Source organism: Anabrus simplex, chromosome 1, assembly GCF_040414725.1.
Source record: "Anabrus simplex isolate iqAnaSimp1 chromosome 1, ASM4041472v1, whole genome shotgun sequence".
Lineage (NCBI taxonomy): Eukaryota > Metazoa > Arthropoda > Insecta > Orthoptera > Tettigoniidae > Anabrus > Anabrus simplex.
In genome coordinates this window covers 1,630,220,041-1,630,243,568 of record NC_090265.1, presented here as the reverse complement: position 1 = coordinate 1,630,243,568, position 23,528 = coordinate 1,630,220,041, and the positions used below count along the sequence as shown (strand labels likewise).

Sequence of the window (23,528 nt, the reverse complement as noted above, 5' to 3'; positions counted from 1 at the left end):
GGGTGATGAGAGCTGTTCTTCTCTCTGGTCTGTCACTGTTCTCATTATCAAGCAATGTTCTGACATTCCAGGATCCAGTTATAATTTCACGCTCATCTGCAATATTTTGACCGCATGTGGAGTTACCCGCTAGGTGCGGCTGCCCAGCCAGACGAAAGATTGACTTCCGAAGTTTAGCACACATTTTCTAGGGCCTTCCCCATTTGGGATGGGCAGCAGTGGTTCTAAATAGGCCTGCCCAGACACAGGAGCAGGACCAAATTCTTGAGTAGCCACCGGGTCTCATGAAGACGACCATTAAACATCTGGAAATTGCTAGGCAGGCATTAATTCCATTGTGGAGTTTTATCTCCCGTATGCAGTTGTCAGACTGTGCCTCATAAATAGGCTTCTGACAAATTTACCTGCATACACCCCAGCATCAGTGGGTAGGGTCTGACACATCCCACTCTGACGAGTCTAGTGTCAGACCTAAGACGAAATGCTGGTTAATAGAGCAAACGCCTGAAAAGCCATACATCTAATTTTTGATCTGGTCATTAAACATCTACCGCCAACGTGCAGGTCCGGACTAGAGGCTCTTAGTTTACCCAAAACCTGCCTCCACCATCCTTGCCCCATCGCCGTTGGACTTGATTGAAGATTGTGTTTGGGAGTAGGCAAGTGTGCCCGCCATTATAAACAAATTTACCCATCTAAAGGGATAGTGGCCTTGCTATTATAGTGGAAACTCACCAACTCGGTGTGACTGTCGATAAGAAAAGGGGCCTGTCTTACCTCTCCCTCTCCCATTTCCCCTAATTTTTACAATCATTATAATGTTAATAGCACAACTCAGTTTTGACTGGCAGTAGGGAAGGTTCCTGCTATTATAATCAAAACTCCTCAACTGTAATTTGTCTGGGCTGACTCAGAGAAGTTTCAATATTACACTCCACACAGTATTGTAAGCTGCTGTTAGTTCAGTGAATACTACTGATGTCACCTGTTGCTTCTGGAAACTGGCTTCGGTGAAAATTGTTTGTCATAGTATTTGATCTGTGCAGCTGTGATTGGGATGGAATCCTCTCTGCTCTACAGATGTGTTTCCAACGTTTCTGAAGCTACTTCTCTTCCACTCTAGAAGCTTGTAGATCATACTGAGTAAAGCAACAGCGTGATAACTTTGTGGATCAGCAGTTGGTTTAAGGAGGGCCAGGGCCGTAGTCGAGGGTATACTTTCTACTTTGGTTTCTTGTCTTTTTAATTTCGCCATTCTGTCGGTGAGTTTATTCCTCCAGCTACGCTTGCAGCCGTGAACTCCGAAGGTTCAGCTCGATGAACAACATTATCAGCAATCACTTATTTAAGGTCATACTATTCGTTGTTTACGTCTCCAGCCTTACGTTAATACATTCAATTGCCTCACCAATTGACCAATTTAAGATGTGGCTGCAAAACCACTGTACTGCAACATACATCAGTTCAAGAGTTTGTTCCTGTGAAAAACGTTATAACAAATCAAGAGAGACACCTTGGATTGCTTATTAATAAATAGCTGGAAGTAGATCCAGTATAAAACTACTGTGTAAGAAAATAAAGATTTTCAGAGTAGTGCATTTAAATATGGATTTCTTCTTTGTCGTTATAAAATGTCTTATAAATGTCTGATTTATGCCAAATTGAAGGAAGTTTATTGTAACTAGCTGTAGCCTACTAATTTTAGAGAATACCCTGTTAGAATTTTGGGACTACAGTACTGAGGAGGACTGTGATTTTTGCTGGTTTCAATTGAAGTGGAATGTTACTAGATTTGAGGATATCAGAATTTATCGAGACACTCAACTTGCCACAGCGATAGAGGAATTATGCAGGGATGCTGTCGAATCCTTTAACTTTCCTAGCTTTCATTTCCTTTAGGGCTATTACTTCTTCAGCCTCAATAGTTTGGAGTACTCGATCTCAGTTTTGACATTTCCTTTAAGTACTTTTAGTTTTCTTAAACAGTGTTGTATGTGTACGGACTTGGGAAGTACAGGAAGTGGCAGCTATTTTGGCTGCTATTTATTTGGGACTTACAGCGGTGTTATTTCGATCTTATGGACCTACAGTATGCTGAAATTTTGGTATAAAAGGTTTGATAGGATTAACTATTGTAATAAGAGTACTTTCTCAAAGAGTTTTACTGGAACTCATGCCGTCTCCATATTTGACAATTGGAGTTATTTTACTTATTTTCCGAATTTCAGGCAATATTTAAGTCTTCAAAACTAAATTATGTTTGGCACTTAATGAAACCATCAACACTTCTGGCACATCCTTTGGTAATGTAAAGAGGTATGTTATCAAATTCAACCTATTTACTAAGTTTTGCTATTGCCTTTTTGTACTCTGTTTCTCTTATAGGGCTTATCTGTAACTATGAGCAATAGTTGCTGATACTGACTCAGAAACTCTATATGGAAAAGACAGAGCCACATAACAGGTTTGAAAGTAACATACAAACCCATTGGCTATTTCTTACGCAGTTGCCATAGTGTTTTCAGCATGTCTTATACATAGTTGGAAGTAGATATTATTTTGTTTACTTTTTATAGAACTCCAAAATATTTTTTAACCGTTCTTAATATTATTCTCTGCAGTTTTCAGGGTTTTTATTTACCTACATTTACTGAGAAATGAAATTAGTTAGCAGAAGGCTAAATCATTGGTTGGGCCAGCTTGCCATGATGCATATTCCTAATGCTGTGTATTTTTATAGGGAATTGAATTCTGCGATGTATATCATTGGTCCTGCATATAGGGCACAGAAAGACTGTAGCTCTATGTTGTTAGCTGGTGCCATCTTGAACAGAGGAATTGTTATTTTCCATTTCTTCACATAATTTATACTTTATTGTGCAATTATGAATTGGATGCTCTAATCGATAATGATTTTAATTCTTCTCTGCTTGAATAATTGATATTTAACATATCTAGTATGCTATTAATAGGAATAAGACTTGATAACCAACAAATATAAAAAGCATTGTTTTCAAAGCTCTTAAACTGTACAGAGAGCAACCCCCTCCCCTACACACACCCACTGATATTGAAAGTAAGTAGCCTGTATGTTATTCCAGATCATATTTTAATTATGTATAAAATTTAATCCAGATCCAGCAGGTCATTCAGACGTGGTAGTTCCACAAACGTCAAAACACCTTTTCACATGTATTATATTAGTAGGAATGTTTGAAGATGAAAGTTACACTGAGTTCCCTTTAATAACAGGGCACTCCCTGAAAAAAAAGTTGACCGATACTATACGTCACTCAAACCTATCGTGAGCCTTTATCAGGCCATGATCGTTCATTAGAAATGTTCAGGCCTATTAGTTACGGCAGTTAAAATGGACATACTAACAGAGCTCATTGAGGTTGAAAGGGGTATGATTATCATTGCCCGCCAATTTGGACGTTCCGTTTGTGATAATTCTGGCAAGTTCCAGATACCGTGTTCAACAGTGAGTGATGTAGTGGTGAAATGGAAACGGCCAGGAGTTATACGAGGTTTGTCCGGAAAATACGTATAAAAGTTTAATAATAACTTTATTTGACAATTATTCAGGTATTACAATATGGTCTCCTTCAAAGTACTCTCCCTGAGACAAGATGCACTTCTGCCAACGCCGTTTCCACTGTTGATAACATTGTTGAAAGTCTTCATTTGTGATGCTGTTCAGTTGCCGTGTCGTTTCTCCCTTGATGGCTTCCACATCACCCAAGTGCCGCCCCCGAAGCACCATTTTGCATTTCGGGAACAGGAAGAAGTCACAAAGAGCTAAATCGGGTGAATAAGGCGGGTGATCTGTCACGGTGATTGAGCTTCGGGCCAAAAACTCACGCACAACGAGCGACGTGTGAGCGGGCGCATTGTCGTGATGAAGGATCCACCTGCCCCCTTGTGCCAAATCCGGTCGAACTCGGGCCACACGAGCTCTGAGACTTGATGTTGATGCGCTGTTCCTCAATCAGAGAGAGCTCCATACCGACGGCAGGTGAAAACGGGTAACTTTCAACAAGCAGCCGCACACTGCTACTGACACGCAGAGCTCTCCGACTCGAACTGAGCGTTGAGAAGATTGGCGACAACAGTAGTGCCACCTGGCGGCGCCTCCACGATACGTGATACGTCACCCCGACGGATTTATACGTATTTTCCGGACAAACCTCATAAAAACCCCACCTTAATTAGGGAAACCAAAACAGTTAACAGATAAGGTCCCCGCAATGCCTTCAGAGTGTGGCAAAGTCAAACTGGCAAGGTTCGTTAGAAACTGTGGCTGCAGAGTTTCCATTAGTATCTGGAAGTTATTCCAATACTTGTACCACATGCCTGGTGGTGTTTGCACTTCAATTTCTTAGACTAACTATGACACATAAACCAAGGAATGCTAAACTGAATACTCATTGCCAATTACAGAAATCCAAAACAAGTCACCTGCTGATTCTAGAACAATGGAAGAGCATCATATGGACTGACAAATTACTCTACATGTTGGGGCAATCCAACGGATATGTATGGACCTAGCAAATGACAGGCAAGTATTATTTACCAGATTGCATTGGCAAAGTGAAGGCCATAACTGAATGGTTTGTGGAAATGGTCTGAATGAAATAGAATGGCCAGCCCAAAGCCCTGATGTAAACCCAGTTGAGTATTTCTGGGATGAAATACAGCCAGGCCAGGCCAGGCCAGGCCAGACCGGACCAGACCACCCCAATATGACTACAGAACTGTGTGCCATGTTGCAGAAGGAATGGACGAAATACCTGCAGACATGTACTAGAAGTTAAGTGAAAAGTCTTCATAGAAGGGTAGAGATTTTAATAGCACCGAAAGATAGATCAATGGCGTACTGACACTATGGCAGCTTCCGTTAGACACTATTGACAAATAGTGTATTTACTGTACTTAGAGGGAGAGTGAAAGTTTCATTAAAACATGGATATTTTATTTGCGACAGAACTGGGGGCATATTGATGCATTGTTCTAGTAACATGACTCCTAAGCCTAGTGTCTTGGATTTGAATCCAAGAGTTATTTCATGTAGGTTTTTCACTAGGGCCAAGGCATTGTAGCAAGGTGGACATCTAATCTTTAGAACCATAGCCAAGACAGAAATCATCGAGCGAGTTGGCTGCATGGTTTGAGGATTGTAGCTGTAAGCTTGCATTCAGAAGATAGTAGGTTTGAGCTTCATTGTCAGCATCCATGAAAATGGTTTTCTGTGGTTTTCCATTTTCGCACCAGGAAAATGCTGGGGCTGTATCTTAACTCTTTGAGCGCCTGGGGATTATTTTTCATTCCTCCGTGAAATCGCCGATAGTACCAGGAATGATATTTCATCCCTCGTGCAGGCTCATGTAGAAACTGTCGTAGTTCTTCCTTTACCATTAGCTGGTAGCACATATCAGTATATCAAGGAAGGTGTGTAGTCTCCAAATTTACCACTAGGAGCCGCATAAAATTATTTGTTTTCATGTGATGAACATTAAAAAATGTGAAGGCCATGTCCGCACATCTTGTGCACATGTCAACAATGATGGCAGACTTATGGGACGATGTAGTTACAAACAATTATGGTCTAGCTGAATACATACATAGTTTAGTGAATGACTATGATTATGTCGAGTCAGAAAGTGAATTAGTGTTGAAAACACTTCTAGTGAGGTTATAGTCTGTGAGAGTGATTCTGAACACAATTTTGTAAGTGGAACACCGCTAATTGCCGAGGTTAGGGATCATTCGGAAAGTAACAAAGATTTCCACGGTAATATTGGGATTAACAATATCATACATTGCCATTATTCAGTGAAGTTACCCGTGATGGTGATTTACCATACCAACCACCTCACCCTTTCCTCGAGTTACCCGGACCGAAATATGCCCCTCCTCACGTTGCTGAACCTGTAGCATATATTTTGAATTTTAAGACATATTATCACTCCAAATAACATAATTTTATCCAAAACGACAATCAAGAGTCTCTGCTGCAAGAAAATACCATCAGTTAGTGTGTCATACTGATTTTTAGAACTACATATTAGCCTTAAAATGTAGATTTTCATTAATTGTATTTAACATTTTTAAATTCATGATTTATTTTAACTATAAGTGATTTTAGGTATAAAGTGCCATTAATTCAAAGGAGCATTCCTTTTATATAATAGAAAGAAGTTTCACTGAGAATGGGTGTAAATTGAGAGAGTGATGAATTTTTTTCTAGAGAGTTACAAATTGGACAAAAAATGGATGGCACTCTTGGCTTGTACCTAAAAAAAATACGCCCGGCACTGAGAGGGTTAATTAAGGCCATAGTCACTTTCTTCCTATATCTAGTTCTCTCCTATCCCATTGTCACCATAAGACCTGCTTTAGCCAGTACAACATTTAGGGCCTGTGCTGCGACAGCCAGGTAAAAGTGCGGTTTAAATTTATGTGGCAGTTTGCACATTTATCTGGAAGTTCGGTTGAAAACGCCTCCTACGACTTCCATTTATGTGCAGTCTTGGAGAATATTCTCGAGTTAAGCTATGCTGAAGTTGGAGAGACAGTTAATGGTCTCATCTGGGATTTTCCTCCTATCGGGGACGCTACTGTAAGAATCAAGATGGCTATACCTCAAATTGACTCGACATCTACATGATGCTGTACAAAAAATAAGTTTGTATAATGTAATCTATGTATACATTTATAAAATATATCAAGTTTCCTGTCCAGCTATCACAGAATTTTTAAGGATTTCCCAAGCTAGCGAGTTGTTGCTACTGACTATATGAGTTGCATGCAAGCAACTAAGCGGCAAGCTTCCCAGGTAGCCATAGTCATTACGGCAACATAGTTTGATGCTGCCATGCAGTTGTCTATGGGTTCGAGTCCCAATAGTCCAACATTTTTTTATTTTATTTTTTCCCCTTCTAAATGTTAGTCAGTAGGGTACTAGAGGTAATAGAACACTTGTCCTTATCATTAGAGTGCGTGTCAAAAGCTTGGGTTCTATTCCAAATCTATCCGTGACACACATATGGAGTAAAAGGTGTAAGACGTTGTTCATGGTGATTCGTCCGTTGAATGACGACGTTAAGGAGGTTATATTTCTTTGACGTGATAAAAACATGCTACTAAAGTGAGATAAATGTTTGCCATTTACTATTCTAACATTATCTGGGAAGAAAAGAAACTAACTACTTATTAAATTAGCAATAATAAATTGAATTAATAACAACATTAATAATCCTATGCCGCACACAGTGACATCAATTACGAATATGAACTTTTATTTAGTCGTAATGTGCATTCTCGTAAATAATATTAGATAAAAAACAAAATTATACCGTGTGGTAGGAATTATTTGATAAGATACATAACCTGAATCTTAACATTTGCGTCCAGGTTACATTTTCAGTCGTTTTGTTTCTGAGTTTAGTTACATAGTTAATTAATTTAAACATTCCTTTGTATGTGTAGATTTCAGTCCTAATTCTGTTTTTTACCTGAACTTCCACATTATAGCTTAATAAGTATCTGATATTGGGCTCTAGTAATAAAATTTCAAAAGGAGTAGCGCTAAACAAACAAAAACACCAGGGAACACGTGTACCACCATGCAAAATTTCCCTATATTTTCACTAAACTTATTACCAATGCAATAAAAATGTCACTACAACTTCCGCATAGCAATACTGTCGTTAAAATCCGTTGGTAGTACGCAGGAAAATCTTTAACTTCTAGTTTGCAAAACTGCAGACTACATATCTGGCTGTTTATCTAACAGTTGTAGTACAGGCCCCCCCCCAAAAAAAAAACACAAATTAAAGCAATCTAAATTGATCCTGGGTGCTCTGACGTTCCCAGAGAATTAGGAAATTTATTATTGTTGCTTTCACTTTGCATTTATTTTCTGTGAATAATAATAATAATAATAATAATAATAATAATAATAATATTTTGTTTCTTCCATAGGAGCATTCTGCTGATATCATTGGGCAGTCGGTTGAGTTAGAGAAGAAGATCCATTTGGAATGCCGAGTTAAAGTGAAATTTAATAGTCAAAATCAGGAAATTTTATCGTGGGAAGTTGCTCAGGTATGTATCAATATGTTATTCTTTTCATTAACATTGTTTAAATACGTTGTTCTTAAATCATTTGTATGGGCTATACAAGAAAATGATAGTACAAGGTACCAGGCATATAATTTTTGTGTTTCATGTATGTGTGCTTGAGTTTTTATTTTCCAATTGAGCGAAAAGCAACTTCTGGTAGAAAGTATTTAAAACTCATAGGATTAACAGAAGATCAGCTCCTCTGGCTGGCAACACTGAGTAACGGGATTACATACTGGCATGTATTATTAGAAATTCTGCAGAACAATATTCCAGCACCTTGGCATCTCCAAAAACCATAAAAATAATTAGCAAGACGTAAAACCAATAATATTATTAGTAGAATATATTCAGAATAATGTTTGTTAAAACCAATTGATCTTGCCACAAAGCAAAGCTGTTCATCACTGGCAGAATAGATATAGTTACTGCCACATTTTTTTCTTAAATTTTTATGCAGCAAAATTTGCCAAGTATTTAAGGTTTTTGGTTTTAGGCCTGGTATTCCAGTGTTTCAGTAGGCATTTAGCCCTGTTTCTGCTTCTTGACATTTTTAACTGTAAATGATATTTTGTGCTGTAATAATTACCAACTAAGTCCCATGCAATGTCTATCAAAACTCCAGTGAGGTCATATGTAATTCAACCCACATTTGTGTTAAATTTAAGACACAATACATGTAAATTATTAATAAAAATTTGTATTAAACCTATCATAACTTTGTAGTCTGGTATCTAAGGTAATGTATTTCATTTGATCACTGTAATAGAACAGTGAACTTTCATTTTTGGAGAGTAACCTTAAGTCGACCTCTTTACAGTTATTATTCAAATTATATCTGAAACTAGAATAATAAACATCGCGTCAGCGTTTTCTGGGCTTGTAGGCCGTGGTCCAGGAGTGACAATGTCCCAACGTTTCACTGAAGACTGTGTTTGGCATTGTCAAGGGTTCCGACTGACTTCGATAGCAGTGAATCTCTCAGTGGAATGAAGTGTTGTTGTAATTCCACCTCATTATACAATGCAGGATACGGTACGCTGCTCGCTTATTATTCCGCCCTGGTGGGGAGTCGATCACTGATTGGCTGTTCTTTGGCAAAGGTTGAAGCGTTACGGATCCCAGTGTACATTGACCTGTCTTGGCGGAGACAGGCAACTGATCACCCATTGCCTTTTTTGGTCTGTCGCGGCTATCGCTTCCTCCAGGATTTAAAGCTTTCAGGGCGGAAACCAGGCTTTGTTTACCCGTTCAGATTCCTCCTTACGGTTGCTGTTGGTGTGCTTCAGGATTTCAATGGCTTCCCTCTGTAGCCGGGCATGATAAGACACAGTAGTTGACAGTACTTCCGTGTTGTTGTATTGTATGTAATCCTGAAGCACACCAACAGCTTCAACCGTAAGGAGGAATCTGAATGGGTAAACGAAGCCTGGTATCCAGTCCTGAAAGCTTTAAATCCTGGAGGACACGATAGCCGCGGCAGGCCAAAAAAAAAAAAGCAACAGGTGATCAGTTGCCTGTCTCCGCCAAGGCAGGTTGATGTACACCGGGCTCCCTAACGCTTCAACCATTGGCCGAAGAACAGCCAATCAGCGCCCCCCCCCCCCACCATGGCGGACGAATAAGCGAGCAGCATACCGTATCCTGCACTATACTGTATAATGAGGTGGAATTACAACAGCACTTCATTCCGCTGAGAGATTCGCTGCTATCAAAGTCAGTCAGAACCCTTGACAATGCCGAACACAGTCTTCGGTGAAACGTCCAGACATTCAATCACTCCTGGACTACGGCCTACAAGCCCGGAAAACGCTTACGTGATGTGTAACGCCGGCCGTGAAAGCCTCATCTGCTATATAGAATAATGAATTTTCGCGTATGGCCTATTGCCAATCTGTTTGCTACAGAGGCACCCTCATTGTCCAGAAAATAAATATCCCTAAAATCACAGTCTTCCAACAAGGTTGGTATGGGTTCGGATGAGGCAGCAATGACACTGAATGCCCTGAAAAATCATTAAGTTAAATTTGATGAAACCACTATTCTGGCTGTTGCCAGATAATATTATATGTCAGTCCCTATCAAGAAGCTATTGAGATAATGAGATATGACAACTGTTTCTACAGGAAATAATAAAGGCTACATATTAACAGAGTTTAGTGACCAATACCCAGAATTATACATTAGAAGAATTACTGCATTATAGTCTGTGTCAATAAGAAAGTTTTGGTCTTGAGAGGCAACTCAGAATTGTCCTACCAAGCGGCCGCTGTTGTCACAATATCCTAACCACTCAATGCTCTGTGCTCCGTAGAAATATTCACAGTGTCAAATGTGACTTGTGCTAGACCAAAATGTTCTCACTTCATAGAAAATGACCACAACAGAAATACCTTCCAATTTGACACACACCATTGGTCACACTGCACAGGTCGTAGCAACCAGTTATGGGAAAAGTACAAGGAAAAAAGTAAATGGGCTGAAGTACAGTGACTTGAGAAATATTTAATTGAATGACAATTACAGATTACCTTTGCAACAATAATCATAATCATAATTTTACAGTTCCAGTTTCCCGGGTACTGTTGGCGAGCCTCTTTCCATTCTGTCTTATTGAGATACATTTTGTTGTTAATGACATCCTCCAGTGTCCTTCCCCGCTCTGCAATGTCCACCTTTATGATGTCCATCCAGTGGGTTCTTGGTCTTTCAATCACACGTTTCCCTGCCACATGTCTCTCCAAGTTAACATATACTGCTCTTTTTGGCTCCATCCTCATTACATGCCCGAACCACATCATTCCTTAACTTGTCCAGTTTGGTGTTTTGAATTGTGGACCTAAGGAACTTCATCTCAGATGCCTGCAACCTTGACGAGTCTGCCTTAGTGAGTGGTATGAAGTACTGATTGAATATCACCAGCTTTGATTTTGTTGGTCCTTTGGGATCCCAGAAGAGCGTTCGTACTTGTTGGGAAAAGTGAGAGCTCCTCTGCACTCTGTGTACCACCACCTTTGTGGCTAGTGTATCTCAAGATATTACACTGCCGAGGTATGTGAAGCTTTCCACACTTTCTAGTGGATGGTTTCCTAGCGCGATGTTCTATGGTCATCCCTCTCTGTTTATTGCTATCACTACTGTTTTGAATTTTCTTATCTTGAGATTGAACTCCTGGAACTTAACCTTCCATTCATTGAGTCTCAACTGTACTTCTTCCTCACTTTCTCTCCAGATCATGACATCATCAGCGAAGTCCATTGCATTTAGTTCACCAGAGGTTTTCTTGTTGAAGTTCTTCATTATGTCATCCATGGTGGTGTTAAACAATAATGGGGATAGTGCACTGCCTTGCTGGACTCCACTTTCGGTCTTGAACCAGGATGAATGTCAGTCACCCGATCACACACAGCTGGTACAGTTCTCATACAGCATCTGAACTTTCCTCACCAGTCCCTCTGGCACATTCCTTTTTCTCAGGCATTCCCATATCTTATCTCTAGCAGTGCTGTCATATGCCTTCTCAGTGTCAAGGGAAACCATAAACAGATCTTTGCCTTTTTCCCAATACTTTTCCATTAACATACGGACACTGAAGATTAGGTCTGTTGTGAACCTGTTAGGCCTGAAGCCATACTGTTCCTCTTCAAACTGTGGCTCTAAGATGACTCGCAACCTGCTGTCTAAGATTTTCTCAATAATCTTAAGCCCATGAGAAAGGAGTGTTATTCCCCGATAGTTGGAACATTTTCGGCGATTTCCTTTCTTAAACAGGGGGATAATGACACCCTTGCTCCATCAGCAGGTATCTTGCCATCTTTCCAAACACTATTGAGCACTCTGTGCAGCCACTGTAAACTCTGAACTCCTGCTGCTTTAATCATGTCCATGCTGACTTCATTGATTCCTGAGGATTTCCCTTGCAGCATCTTCTTAAGGGTTGCTTCTGTTTCTGCCCATGTAACGAGAGGTTCCTCTGTGCAGGTTTCAACAGCTGGTTCTTTTGTTTTCTGATCTGCTTCTGTCCTGTTCAATAGGTTTCTCAGAACCTGTGATTTGTCCTCCTTTCCTAGCCAGGTTTCCATTGGGGTCTTCAATTGCTTTGATAGTTTCAACTGAATTCCTTTTGTTTTTGATCACTCTGAACAATAGTTTCACATTGCCTCTGCTGTCTTCCTTCAGTTTTTGAGTAAATTTCTCCCAGCATTTTATCTTTTCTTCTTCTACTACTTTTTTAACTTTCAAAATCTTGTCCCGGCAAACTTGTTTGAGGTTTCGGCCCTTACCTGTTCTGACTTGGATTTCTCTCTATCTCGTTCTTTTTGTGCTATGTTCCTTTCCTTTATTGAGGATCTTACTCTTTCATTCCAACAGGGTGTCTCTTTTTCCATTACACTCAAACTTTTCTTCCCGCAAACCTCTATTGCTTTTTTTATCAAGGGTTTTAAAATCTTGTCCCTCTACCTCATCACTCTCCACTGCTTCTGTAGACAGTTGTCCTCTTATACGGTCCTGCTAGTCGGTCCTTTTTCCAATCTGTTGCGGTTCCCACACCTTAATCTTAGGTAATTTCCTGCTTGTTATCTTAGTACATTAATGTCTTTCAGATCTGCTACTAATAACCAGTGGTCACTATTGAGGTTCCCACTTGGAATCACCTTTTATCTGTAATGACATAGTCAATAACCATCTTGCTCTTTGCATCCCAGCTGTAATGGGTAATCTTGTGACTGACTCTTTTGTTGAACCAACTGTTTTTTACTACCAAACAGTTTCTTATGCAAAAGTCTAGGAGATGTTCCCCTTCTGAATTCCTTCTCCCATATCCAGGAGGTGCCATCACCTTCTCATAGCCTTTCCTGTTTGTCCACAGCTGTGCGTTGAGGTGTCCGATGATGATTGCCCTCTCTTCACTGATGGTCTCTTCTAGGTCTTCGAGAAACTTGTTCTTTTCATCTTGACTGCAACCCATCTGAGGGTCATACACTTACACCAGTGTCAGGTTCTCTTTCCCTAGGTGAACTGTTGCCTTTATAATCCTCTCATTGATGTTCTGAATCTCTGTAATACCATCTAACTCTTTAGACAATACCAATCCTACTCCGTTTTTCATCTCTCTGTTGTTACCATTCCAGTAGAGGGTATAGTTTTTCCTCAACTCTTTCTTCCCTTTACCTTTCTATTTAGTTTCACTCAGTCCTAGGATTGATATTTTTCTTCTCTCCATGATGTGCACTAACTCTTCACATTTCCCAGTCAAACTCAGTGCATTGCCTATTTCTATTTGAGTGTGTTGTCTTCTCCGGGGTTGTTGCACAATCACGCTTCGGCTGTCATCAGGCTGTAAGTCATCATACCTGGCATGGGTCTGCGGGTGCTGTTGTCTACTCCGAGTTCTTTGTTTGCATCTGAGGCTCTTATAAGTGTTGAAAGTGATTGCCGTTACTCTCCAACTGACTTGCTAGGCCTAACGTTAAGAGAAGATTTTCTGTCAGGGTTATCTCCCTTAGCCTTTAGGAGTCCCCTGCCACATCTGCAAGACAGCAGCTTCCAGTTGAATTTGTGTCATTTCCTACACAATGGCTTCAACAAGCCCCCTAAGGGTGAACTCCTCTGCCCATAGCCGTTGGTTCTCCCTTAGTTTGTCATGTTTGGTAACAGCTGCCCAACCCTTGGCCAGACAGTCGCAGGTAGTATTGTCTACTGTTGCATATGGTAGCAGGATGTACCTGACCTGACCTGACCTGACCTTTCTACAAGTAATCAGTAAATGTATGATTACTTCACAGAATGTCGTCTTTTTTTTTTGCATGGAGGCAGTAAGTGGCATCATAACTGTGTGAGACTGGACATAATACCTACCTTGGAACTTTCAAGATGATTTTGGCACATAATATTTTAGTTAGTGACTTGTAGCCCTTTATTTCAAAAATTAATTGATTCACTAAACCTCGACCTTTTGGCGGAAAGTACATCTTTGAATGTGCTGCAAAGACTCTGTACAGGACACTTGAAGGAATACCTTTACTTAATTTTAGGAACATCTCCAGCATTGATGGACATTGTAGGGTAAGCTTGATGTCATTGAAAGTACTGGAGAGATTATACTTGTTAGTTGGGTTACATATTAGAAAAGGCTCTTAAAACTCTTCCAGCATGTTTGAAGTTACTGCTTCTGCTGTAGCAGAACTGAAAAAAGTTATCTTAATTATCACTTAATTTTTTCCTGTTTCTGCTTCCATGCAATTTATATCAGTTACTAGACTGTAACTATTTGTTCAAGAATTAGTTACGAGTAAAAATGACGTTTTGTAATATGTAACAGTTGCAAGTAAATATTAGTAAAAATGTATCCATTACAAGTTATTTGGTTACTCTTACTCATTTACTTCCCAACTACTGGCAGCACCAATCTGAGAGAGGGACAACCTGATACTGATGCCCCCACCTAGTCTTCTTGCTGCTATAAAAGTCCAAGCACCCACTACGCCATGTCATTTTGTCTTGAAACATCAATATATTTGTGTCAATATGGCCTAATATCCTGGAGGAAGAATCAAAGCTTTAGGGCCTGGATGTTTTTAAATGCATATGCATGTATGCAGTTGCGTATTTTGACATATTTTGAGGGTTAGTGCATATTCTAGATGCAACAGCATATTCCGGTACATAATGTCTGAATTTAAGGACGGTTACTACTATCTGTTCTGTACATCCCTAGCTAGTTGCCTATTTTATATGCATCCCTCACTAGTTGGTATTTTCGACTCTCTGTGTAACGGCACGTTACTTTCACAACTGACAATGGCAACGGATAGCTTAGGTGTGGGTGGGCAGGCTGGACTTCCCTGAATTCCTTTCTCTACCACAGCAGTTAATAATCTCAGGCGGTTGGGCACTTGGTCAGGACAGAAGTATCTTCAGTTCACTAGTTATGTTCCATTTTAATGCCCTGCATCTCATTCTTAAAAGTATTAGTTTCTAAAAATGCCTAAAGAAAAAAAAGCAGCAGAAGAGATTTACTAAATCAGTGGGTGTCAGGTAATAGGGACTATTCAACAGATGGTGTCATCGTGTACTGTCAAGTTTGCTCAAAGGAAGTGAAATGTGAAAAGAAATTTCAGCTTGAACAGCATTCAAAAACAACTGCACATATTAAAGCAAGGGAGAAGAACAACAGTAAACCACAAAAACTACTTCTTACACAGGTAAAGCCCAAGTCCTGTATTCCTAATACATTTTCAAATGATCTTTGTAGGCCTTTCGTATGCAGCAACATTCCATGAAATAAATTAAACAATCCAGTTCTGCGATCATTTCTCGAGGAATACTGTGTAAATTAAAAAAACCGGATGAATCAACTCTTAGGAAAAAATACCTACCTCCGCTGTATGAATCTACCCTGGAATTGATCCGTTCTGACATCGGAAGGAACTGTGTCTGGATATCGGTGGATGAGACAGCGGATTCATGTGGCTGTTACATAGCAAATTTCGTGGTTGGTAAATTGCATCCAGAGAAATCCGGTAAGTCGCATCTTCTTGCTTGTAAAGTACTAGAGAAAGGAACTGTGTCTGGATATCGGTGGATGAGACAGCGGATTCATGTGGCACATAGCAAATTTTGTGGTTGGTAAATTACATCCAGACAAACCCGGTAAGCCACATCTTCTTGCTTGTAAAGTACTAGAGAAAACCAACCATAGCACAATAGCAAGATTTGTAAATGATTCTCTGCGACTACTGTGGCCATCTGAAATTGAGAATAATTGTTATAAAGTGCTTGTACTGCTACAGTTGCAGCTTTGTGTATGTTGAAAGCAGCAAAGGCCCTCCAAGTATTTTATCCAAAACTCATACACGTTACCTGTTTAGCGCACGGATTACACCGCATTGCAGAATAGAATAGAATTTTACTGTATTGTCGTTAGGCAACTGGCAGTTGCAACGGACAAAGTCATAGGTGCATAGTTACAAAATATTACAAGTATCTCATTAAGCACAGTAAATAAATACAATTATATACACAAGAGTTAAAATAAACATAACACTATTCGTCCAAAAGAGTGATAAGTAATTACTAATTTACCAACGTGTTAGGATGGCATTGGCCTTTATTACCCACCTTGAAACAGTGTTATTTTTCCTTCAAATTCGGATACTGAGTAGAAGGTATTGGACGTCAACCAATTTTTAAGGGTTCTTTTGAAGTTACATAGGGGCATATCTTTTACATGGGCTGGTAGTTTGTTGAATAATTTAATGCCATTATACCCATAGTTTTCTTGTGCTTTCCTCAGCCTAACATGTAGTAAATCTAAATCGTTCCTATGTCTTGTGCCATATGCGTGTACTATCTGCGCGCACAGTTTCCAACTTACAGGCTATCCACTTCATGTCCGTATCAATAAAGTAATCCAATCAATAAATGAAAAAAGGTTCCACCTAATCGATACTTTCTCTTTTTTATTTAGCCTTGGGCTATTTATAAAAACATTAATAATCACAGAACACGTTTCGATTGCTTAGCGGCTGATGATGATTGCTAAACAGTCAAAACATGTTCTGTGATTATTAATGTTTTTATAAATAGCCCAAGGCTAAATAAAAAAGAGAAGTATCGATTAGGTGGAACCTTTTTTCATTTATTGATTGGGTCAGTTTCCAACTGTTAACAATTTAATTAGATGCAGGAAGAAACTGTTTCTGAAAGCACCAGCTCGTGTCCAGTTCTGCAAAGATTGTCTACCTGAAGTTCCTTTGCCACCTGAACCTGTCCTGAATGGGTGGGGTACATGGTTATCTGCAGTATCATTTTAGCAGGAAAATTTTAATGAAGTGAAAGAAGTCGTTACAAAACTTGAAGATGAGCTTATTGCGTGTGTCTGTGATGCAAAAGTTGTGTTTGAAACTGCTACTGTTTATCAAGATGTGAATTTCATTCATGCACATTTTTCTAAACCTCCAAAAGCCATTGAGAGCTTAGAATCTTCTGATACTCCCCTCCATGAATCACTTGATCTCGTTGAGAAAGCTGCATCTTCACTGAATTCCACTCCAGGCGAAATTGGAGAGAAGATTAAATGCAAGTTAGAAAAGGTGTCGAATTCGAACCCAGGACTGAAGAAGATTAAGTTAATTAGTCAATACTTGAGTGGAACTAGGGTATCCTTGCTAGATGTATGCTCCGAAACGTTGCCCATTTATAAGTGCTGTCCATCCACGTCAGTTGATGTAGAACGATCATTCTGAGCCTATAAACTCATTGTGATGGACAATAAACATAGTTTGTCTCCAGAAAACATTGAAAGACTACTAATTACCTATTGTGATACTTCTTTTTGCAATAAATGATACCTATAAATAGGTAAGTGAATAAAATTTTATGTTTTTAAGAGCATATTTCCTTATTTTCTGTGCATATATTCTAACTTTTTTAGTGCATATTTGCATGCATATTTTGAGGTTTTTAGTGCCTATAATTATGGGCCCTACTTATCACAGTCGGGTTTGTTTTCAAATTGTATTAGTGCGTGCATTACTGTCTCAACATAACTCATTGCTGATTAATGCTATCTTTCCTTTCGTACATTTTCCACTGGTCTATTTGCCTGAAACTGGTCATGGATTCTCCTGTTTGATGGTCAAGAAGGTGTTGGTGTTACTAATTCAATTTTGCAGTGTTGTTTCACTTTGTTCATGACATCAATTTTCCAATATGGTCTGAACTTTCAGATGACAAATACTTTATCTTTGGACATCTTTTATTGTCCATCTCACAAGGCATATGGAGAAACCATGCAGTGATAACTTGACAGTGTCTTCAGGGGACAGTTGTTAAAAAAGAAAGATAACCAAGTCAATACGCAATGTAATAAACAAGGATTCCAGATCAAAATTCAATAGAAGACCATGGAATTGAGAGATTATAGTGTACAGAATATAGAGGATATTTAGTTTATGACTATCCTGTGTGAGGCTGAAGCAATTTGCTCAGGTGTGTGGATAAAGCGCGTGCGCACGCGCACACACACACTCTCTTTCTCTCTCTCTCTCTCTCTCTCTCTCTCTCTCTCTCAGAGGAATGCCCTTTTCATGGATTGTGTAAATTCTGTATGATCTTGAAATGTAAGATTCTTGATTTCCTCTGTTGGAATGGGCGATCACCATAAAGAGTTTTTTTTTTTGCTAGGGGCTTTACGTCGCACCGACACAGATAGGTCTTATGGCGACGATGGGATAGGAAAGGCCTAGGAGTTGGAAGGAAGCGGCCGTGGCCTTAATTAAGGTACAGCCCCAGCATTTGCCTGGTGTGAAAATGGGAAACCACGGAAAACCATTTTCAGGGCTGCCGATAGTGGGATTCGAACCTACTATCTCCCGGATGCAAGCTCACAGCCGCGCGCCTCTACGCGCACGGCCAACTCGCCCGGTCATAAAGAGTTTAACATTGTCATTATGGCATGAAGAGCAGGTGCTGAAGGATCCATCCTCTTTGAGCAAGATTGGTTCGTTTAGCAGGAATTTTCCTTTTGGGTGGCCCCTTCTGTACTTCACAATGAAAAAATCAGCTGTGACATTGCTTTGTTTCATCGCCACGTGACCATATATGGTGCCTTGGTGATAAAAAGAGATGAGGTGCATGACCTTTCCTGGACTTGCTTCATGATCTTCTTGGGTCTTTGACTTCAAGGATTTTTCCATTGGACACTTTCCTGTTTTGTCTCTGGGTCATAATTATGGGACTGAGTTTCGTTGCATATGATGAATTTGACCAAAAAATCTGGTTGTTGCTGAAGCCTCCACTTCCACTATTGACATGCTTCGCTGCAACCTTCCGATAGCCAAGAACATTGTGTATGGTATCTTCATTTGATCCATAGGAGATATTCAAAATTAATGAAACCTGCGCAATTGTTCATAAAGATCTTTTTACGAAATGACATCAATTATGTTGACATTGATGCTGGTGTCCAAAATTGAGGCCTGTTCGGGGTGTGTATCTGATGCTGGTGTCCAAAATTGGGGTCTGTCCGGGGTGTGCAGCGCCTTCAAGGTTAGTTTTACCCTTCCAAAATTGTTTATGCCTCTCAAAGACCTGTGTTTTCCCATGGCTTAGTCTTTAAAGGCTTGCAGCAACACTTCCAATGTGTGGATGGAGTTTTATCGAGGAGAACGCAAAATCTAATCAATGTATACTACTTTAACTTAAGATTCATGCTGGGTACATTAATACATTCTTTCAGTTTGACTGTCTCCCTCTAACTGAACATCTTCAGGCACATGATGCGCATGGCATCACTCAAGGTCAACACCCTCCAATGCTGCCAACTGAGACAGACCTGTGTCTGTTTCTTAAGACTTGGGCTGGGATTTCTTTTACTTGTTCTAAACTCGTTCCATAATAAGAGTTCCCTTGTTTGTATCATTTCTTACTTTGACCTTGTGTTACTTGATTGCACCGACATAACATCTTGTGCCACAAATGTTTTTCCTATCTTTTGATGGGCATTTATTGTTCTTTGTCTGGAACTGTTCCATATCTTATGCAGAAAAATTAGTTGGGGGGCCATCAGATTGCTTTCCTATGTTACCATAAGGTTTCCACCCGTTTCAAGTGTGTTTGTTTTATTGGATCTCATTCACAAAGTAAGGTTTTTAATGTTTATCTAGAGTGAGTAATGTACTTGTTCTACGAGGGTAATCCCAAAAATAAGGTCTCCCATTTTTTTTTATAAATACAGAACTCTGTTCCTATGGCTGTTCATCACAATATTGTGAAGAGTGTTTCCTGTGCTCGCATATAAACATGCGCATGCCACACTGAGGCATTCACTCTTACTTGAGTCTAGGGAATGTCGAACGAGCAGCCATCATCGGCTTTGCTCGTGACTGCTCGAGAAACCTCGGCGTTTAGCACCTCCTACCTATCATGGCGATTTCGCGCCACGTGTGGAGCAGGAGAAGAAGAAGAAGCTTTGTTTTGCTGTCAGGCATTGTCGAGCGCGTGGAGCCGCTCCCACGTTTTAAAGTATGAATTTCTTTCATTCTTGAGCAATAGTACAAATAAAATCTGTCCCTCCAGACGCCGTACATGTTTGTATAACTTTAAAGCCTAGAGTTTTAAGTACGGTACTTAACTATATTTTTAAAGCGTTTTCAAGTCCCTAAAAAATAATCAGGCGGCAAGATTGAACAAGGAACGTTACCGGTACGTGTTTAAAATTGATAAAGTAAATAATGATTTTTGCTTCTTTCTATTACAATAGTTGAATGTTAATACTGATAGTAATACTAATAAAACTCAATAAGGATTTCACTTTGTTCGAATCCTTGGCTGTGACCGTCATTTCAGAAGGTCCCGGATTTGTTTTCCATCCGGATCGAAGATTTTAATCACGCCTAATTACTTCTGGCTCATAGACTGGGTGTTAGTGTTTGTTCCACCACTTTTCTCTTAATATTCCGACAACGCACTGAGCCTCCCTGTCACAGACGGCAGCCCGTCGGCCTCTCACCGCTGGAAAACGTGGTTCAAATCCCGGTCACCCCATGAGGGATTTGTGCTGGACAAAGCAGAGGCAGGACAGGTTTTTCTCCGGGTACTTACGCTTTTTTCCTGTCATCTTTCATTCCAGCAACACTCTCCATTCTCATTTCATAGTATCTATAAGTCATTAATAAATCACCTTGGGAGTGGCGATCCCATCGTACTAATAGCCTAAATGTGCTTAATTCATTTCATCCTTGATCCGGTCAAGGAAAACAGAAGGTAGCTTTTTAAATTCAGACAACACACACTGCACTCCCAACCACCACAGAAACTGCAATAGTGATTACTAGACTTCGGATATTTAGGTGTTAAAAGGTCATTTTAGCTGCCTAAAAGACTGTCAAGTAGTTTCTAAAATACTTTTAGGCAGCTTCAATTGTACGTATTTTGATAGGCATTAAGTTAATTAAAATACCATACTTATTTTGCTAAATTGATAATCACTACTGATCTGCATTTAGAGCAGTCATCCAGGTGGCAGATTCCCTACCTGTTGAATTCCTAGCCTTTTCTTAAAGGATTGCAAAGAAATTGGAAATTTATTGAACATCTCCCTTGGTAAGTTATTCCAATCCCTAACTCCCCTTCCTATAAACAAATTTTTGCCCCAATTTGTCCTCTTGAATTCCAACTTTATCTTCATATTGTGATCTTCCCTACTTTTAAAGACAAGACACCACTCAAACTTATTCGTCTATTGATGTCCTCCCACGCCATCTCTCCCCTGACAGCTCGGGACATACCATTTAGTCGAGCAGCTCGTCCGTCTCCTTTCTCCCAAGTCTTCCCAGCTCAAATTTTGCAACATTCTTGCAACGCTACTCTTTTGTTGGAAATTGCCCAGAACAGATCGAGCTGTTTTTCTTTGGATTCTTGCCAGTTCTTGAATCAAGTAATCCTGTCGAGAGTCCCATACACTGGAACCATACTCTAGTTGCAGCCTTAACAGAGACTTCGTGGGCTGAATGGTCAGCGTAATGGCCTTCGGTTCAGAGGGCCCTGGGTTCGATTCCCGGCCGGGCTGGGGATTTTAACATTCACTGGTTAATTTCAATGGCCCAGGGACTGGGTGTTTTTGCTGTCCCCAACATCCCTGCAAATCACACATAACACTATCCTCCGCCATAACAACACGCAGTCACCTACACATGGCAGATGCCGCCCACGCACATCGGAGGGTCTGCCTTTCATGGGCTGCACTCGGCTAGAAATAGCAAACACGAAATTAAAAAAACAGAGACTTATATGCCCTCTCCTTTTACATCCTTACAACAACCCTTAAATACCTTCATAACCAAGTGGAGAGATGGGTACCCTTTAGTTACAATCATATTTATGTGATTACCCTAATGAAGATCTTTCCTTAATTTAAGACCTAGGTATTTACAATGATCCCCAATGGGAACTTTCATCCCAACAACCCAGTAATTGAAAATGAGGACTTTTCCTATTTTTGAAAGTCACAACCTGGCTTTTAACCCCGTTTATCATCATACCATTGCCTACTGTCCATCTCACAACATTATCGAGGTCATTTTGCAGTTGTCCACAATCTTGTAACTTATTTATTACTCTGTACAGAATAACATCACCTGCAAAAAGCCTCATCTTTGATTCCACTTCTTTACACATATCATATAAGAAACCGTAAAAGTCTAATAATACTGCCTTGAGGAATTCCCCTCTTAATTATTACAGAGACAGATAAAGCTCCGTCTACTGTAATTCTCTGAGTCCTATTTTCTAGAAACAGAGCCACCCATTCAGTCACTCTTTTCTCAAGTCCACTTGCACTCATTTTTGCCAGTAGTCTCCCATGATCCACCCTATCAAATGCCCACCATAGGTCAATCGTGATACAGTCCAACTGGCCTCCTGAATCCAGGATATCTGCTATATTTTGCTGGAATCCTACAAGCTGAGCTTCAGTGGAACAACCTTTCCTAAACCCAAACTGCCTTCTATCAAACCAGTTATTAATTTTTCAAACATGTCTTTTATAATTAGAAACATTGCTTTCCCAACGTTTACATGCAATGCATGTCAAACTGAATGGACTGTAATTTTTAGCTTTATGTCTATCACCCTTTCCTTTATACACAGGGGCTACTATAGCGACTCTCCATTCATTTGGTATAGCTCCTAAATGCAAACAATAATCAAATAAGTACTTCAGACATGGTACTATATCCAACCCATTGTCTTTAGCATATCCCCTGAAACCTTATGAATTCTAGCTGCTTTTCTAGTTTTCAACTTTTGTATCTTACTGTAAATGTCATTCTTGTCCTAGGTAAATTTTAACACTTCTTTAGTATCACTTACCTCCTCTGTCTGCACATTATCCTTGGAACCAACAATCTTTACATACTGCTGACAGAATACTTCTGCCTTTTGAAGATCCTCGCATACACACTCTCCTTGTTCATTAATGATTCCTTGAACCTGTTTCTGCCTTAAAGTACCTATACATACTCTTCCATTCTTCACTAAAATTGTATGGCTGTCAATTATGCTGACTTCTTTGCTAGATTCAATTTCCTAGTAAGTTCCTTCAATTTCTCCTTACTTCCAGAGCCATTTCTAACTCAATCTCTTTCCAACTTGCATCTCCTTCCTAGTCTCTTTACTTCTTTGTTATACCGTAATATAGTGGATCTTTACCATTCCTTACCACTTTTAAAGGTACAAACCTATTTTCACATTCCTCAACAATTGCTTTAAACCCATCCCAGAGTCTGTTTACATTTTTATTTACCGTTTCCCACCAATCATAGTTACTTATTAAAAACTCCCTCATGCCTGTTTTATCAGCCATATGGTACTGCTTAATAGTCCTAATTTTTATATCT

At 39.7% G+C, this 23,528-nt stretch overlaps 1 protein-coding gene across 1 annotated transcript in view; it reads left to right on the top strand.

Annotated features, from left to right (window-relative positions):
- The window catches only part of LOC136858612 (TP53-binding protein 1), a 770,373-nt gene that overhangs the window by 302,026 nt on the left and 444,819 nt on the right, over positions 1-23,528 (top strand). The window contains exon 8 of the mRNA XM_067138308.2: positions 7,987-8,109. Coding sequence (XP_066994409.2) covers positions 7,987-8,109 — 123 coding nt within the window. The remainder of the gene's footprint in view (positions 1-7,986; positions 8,110-23,528) is intronic.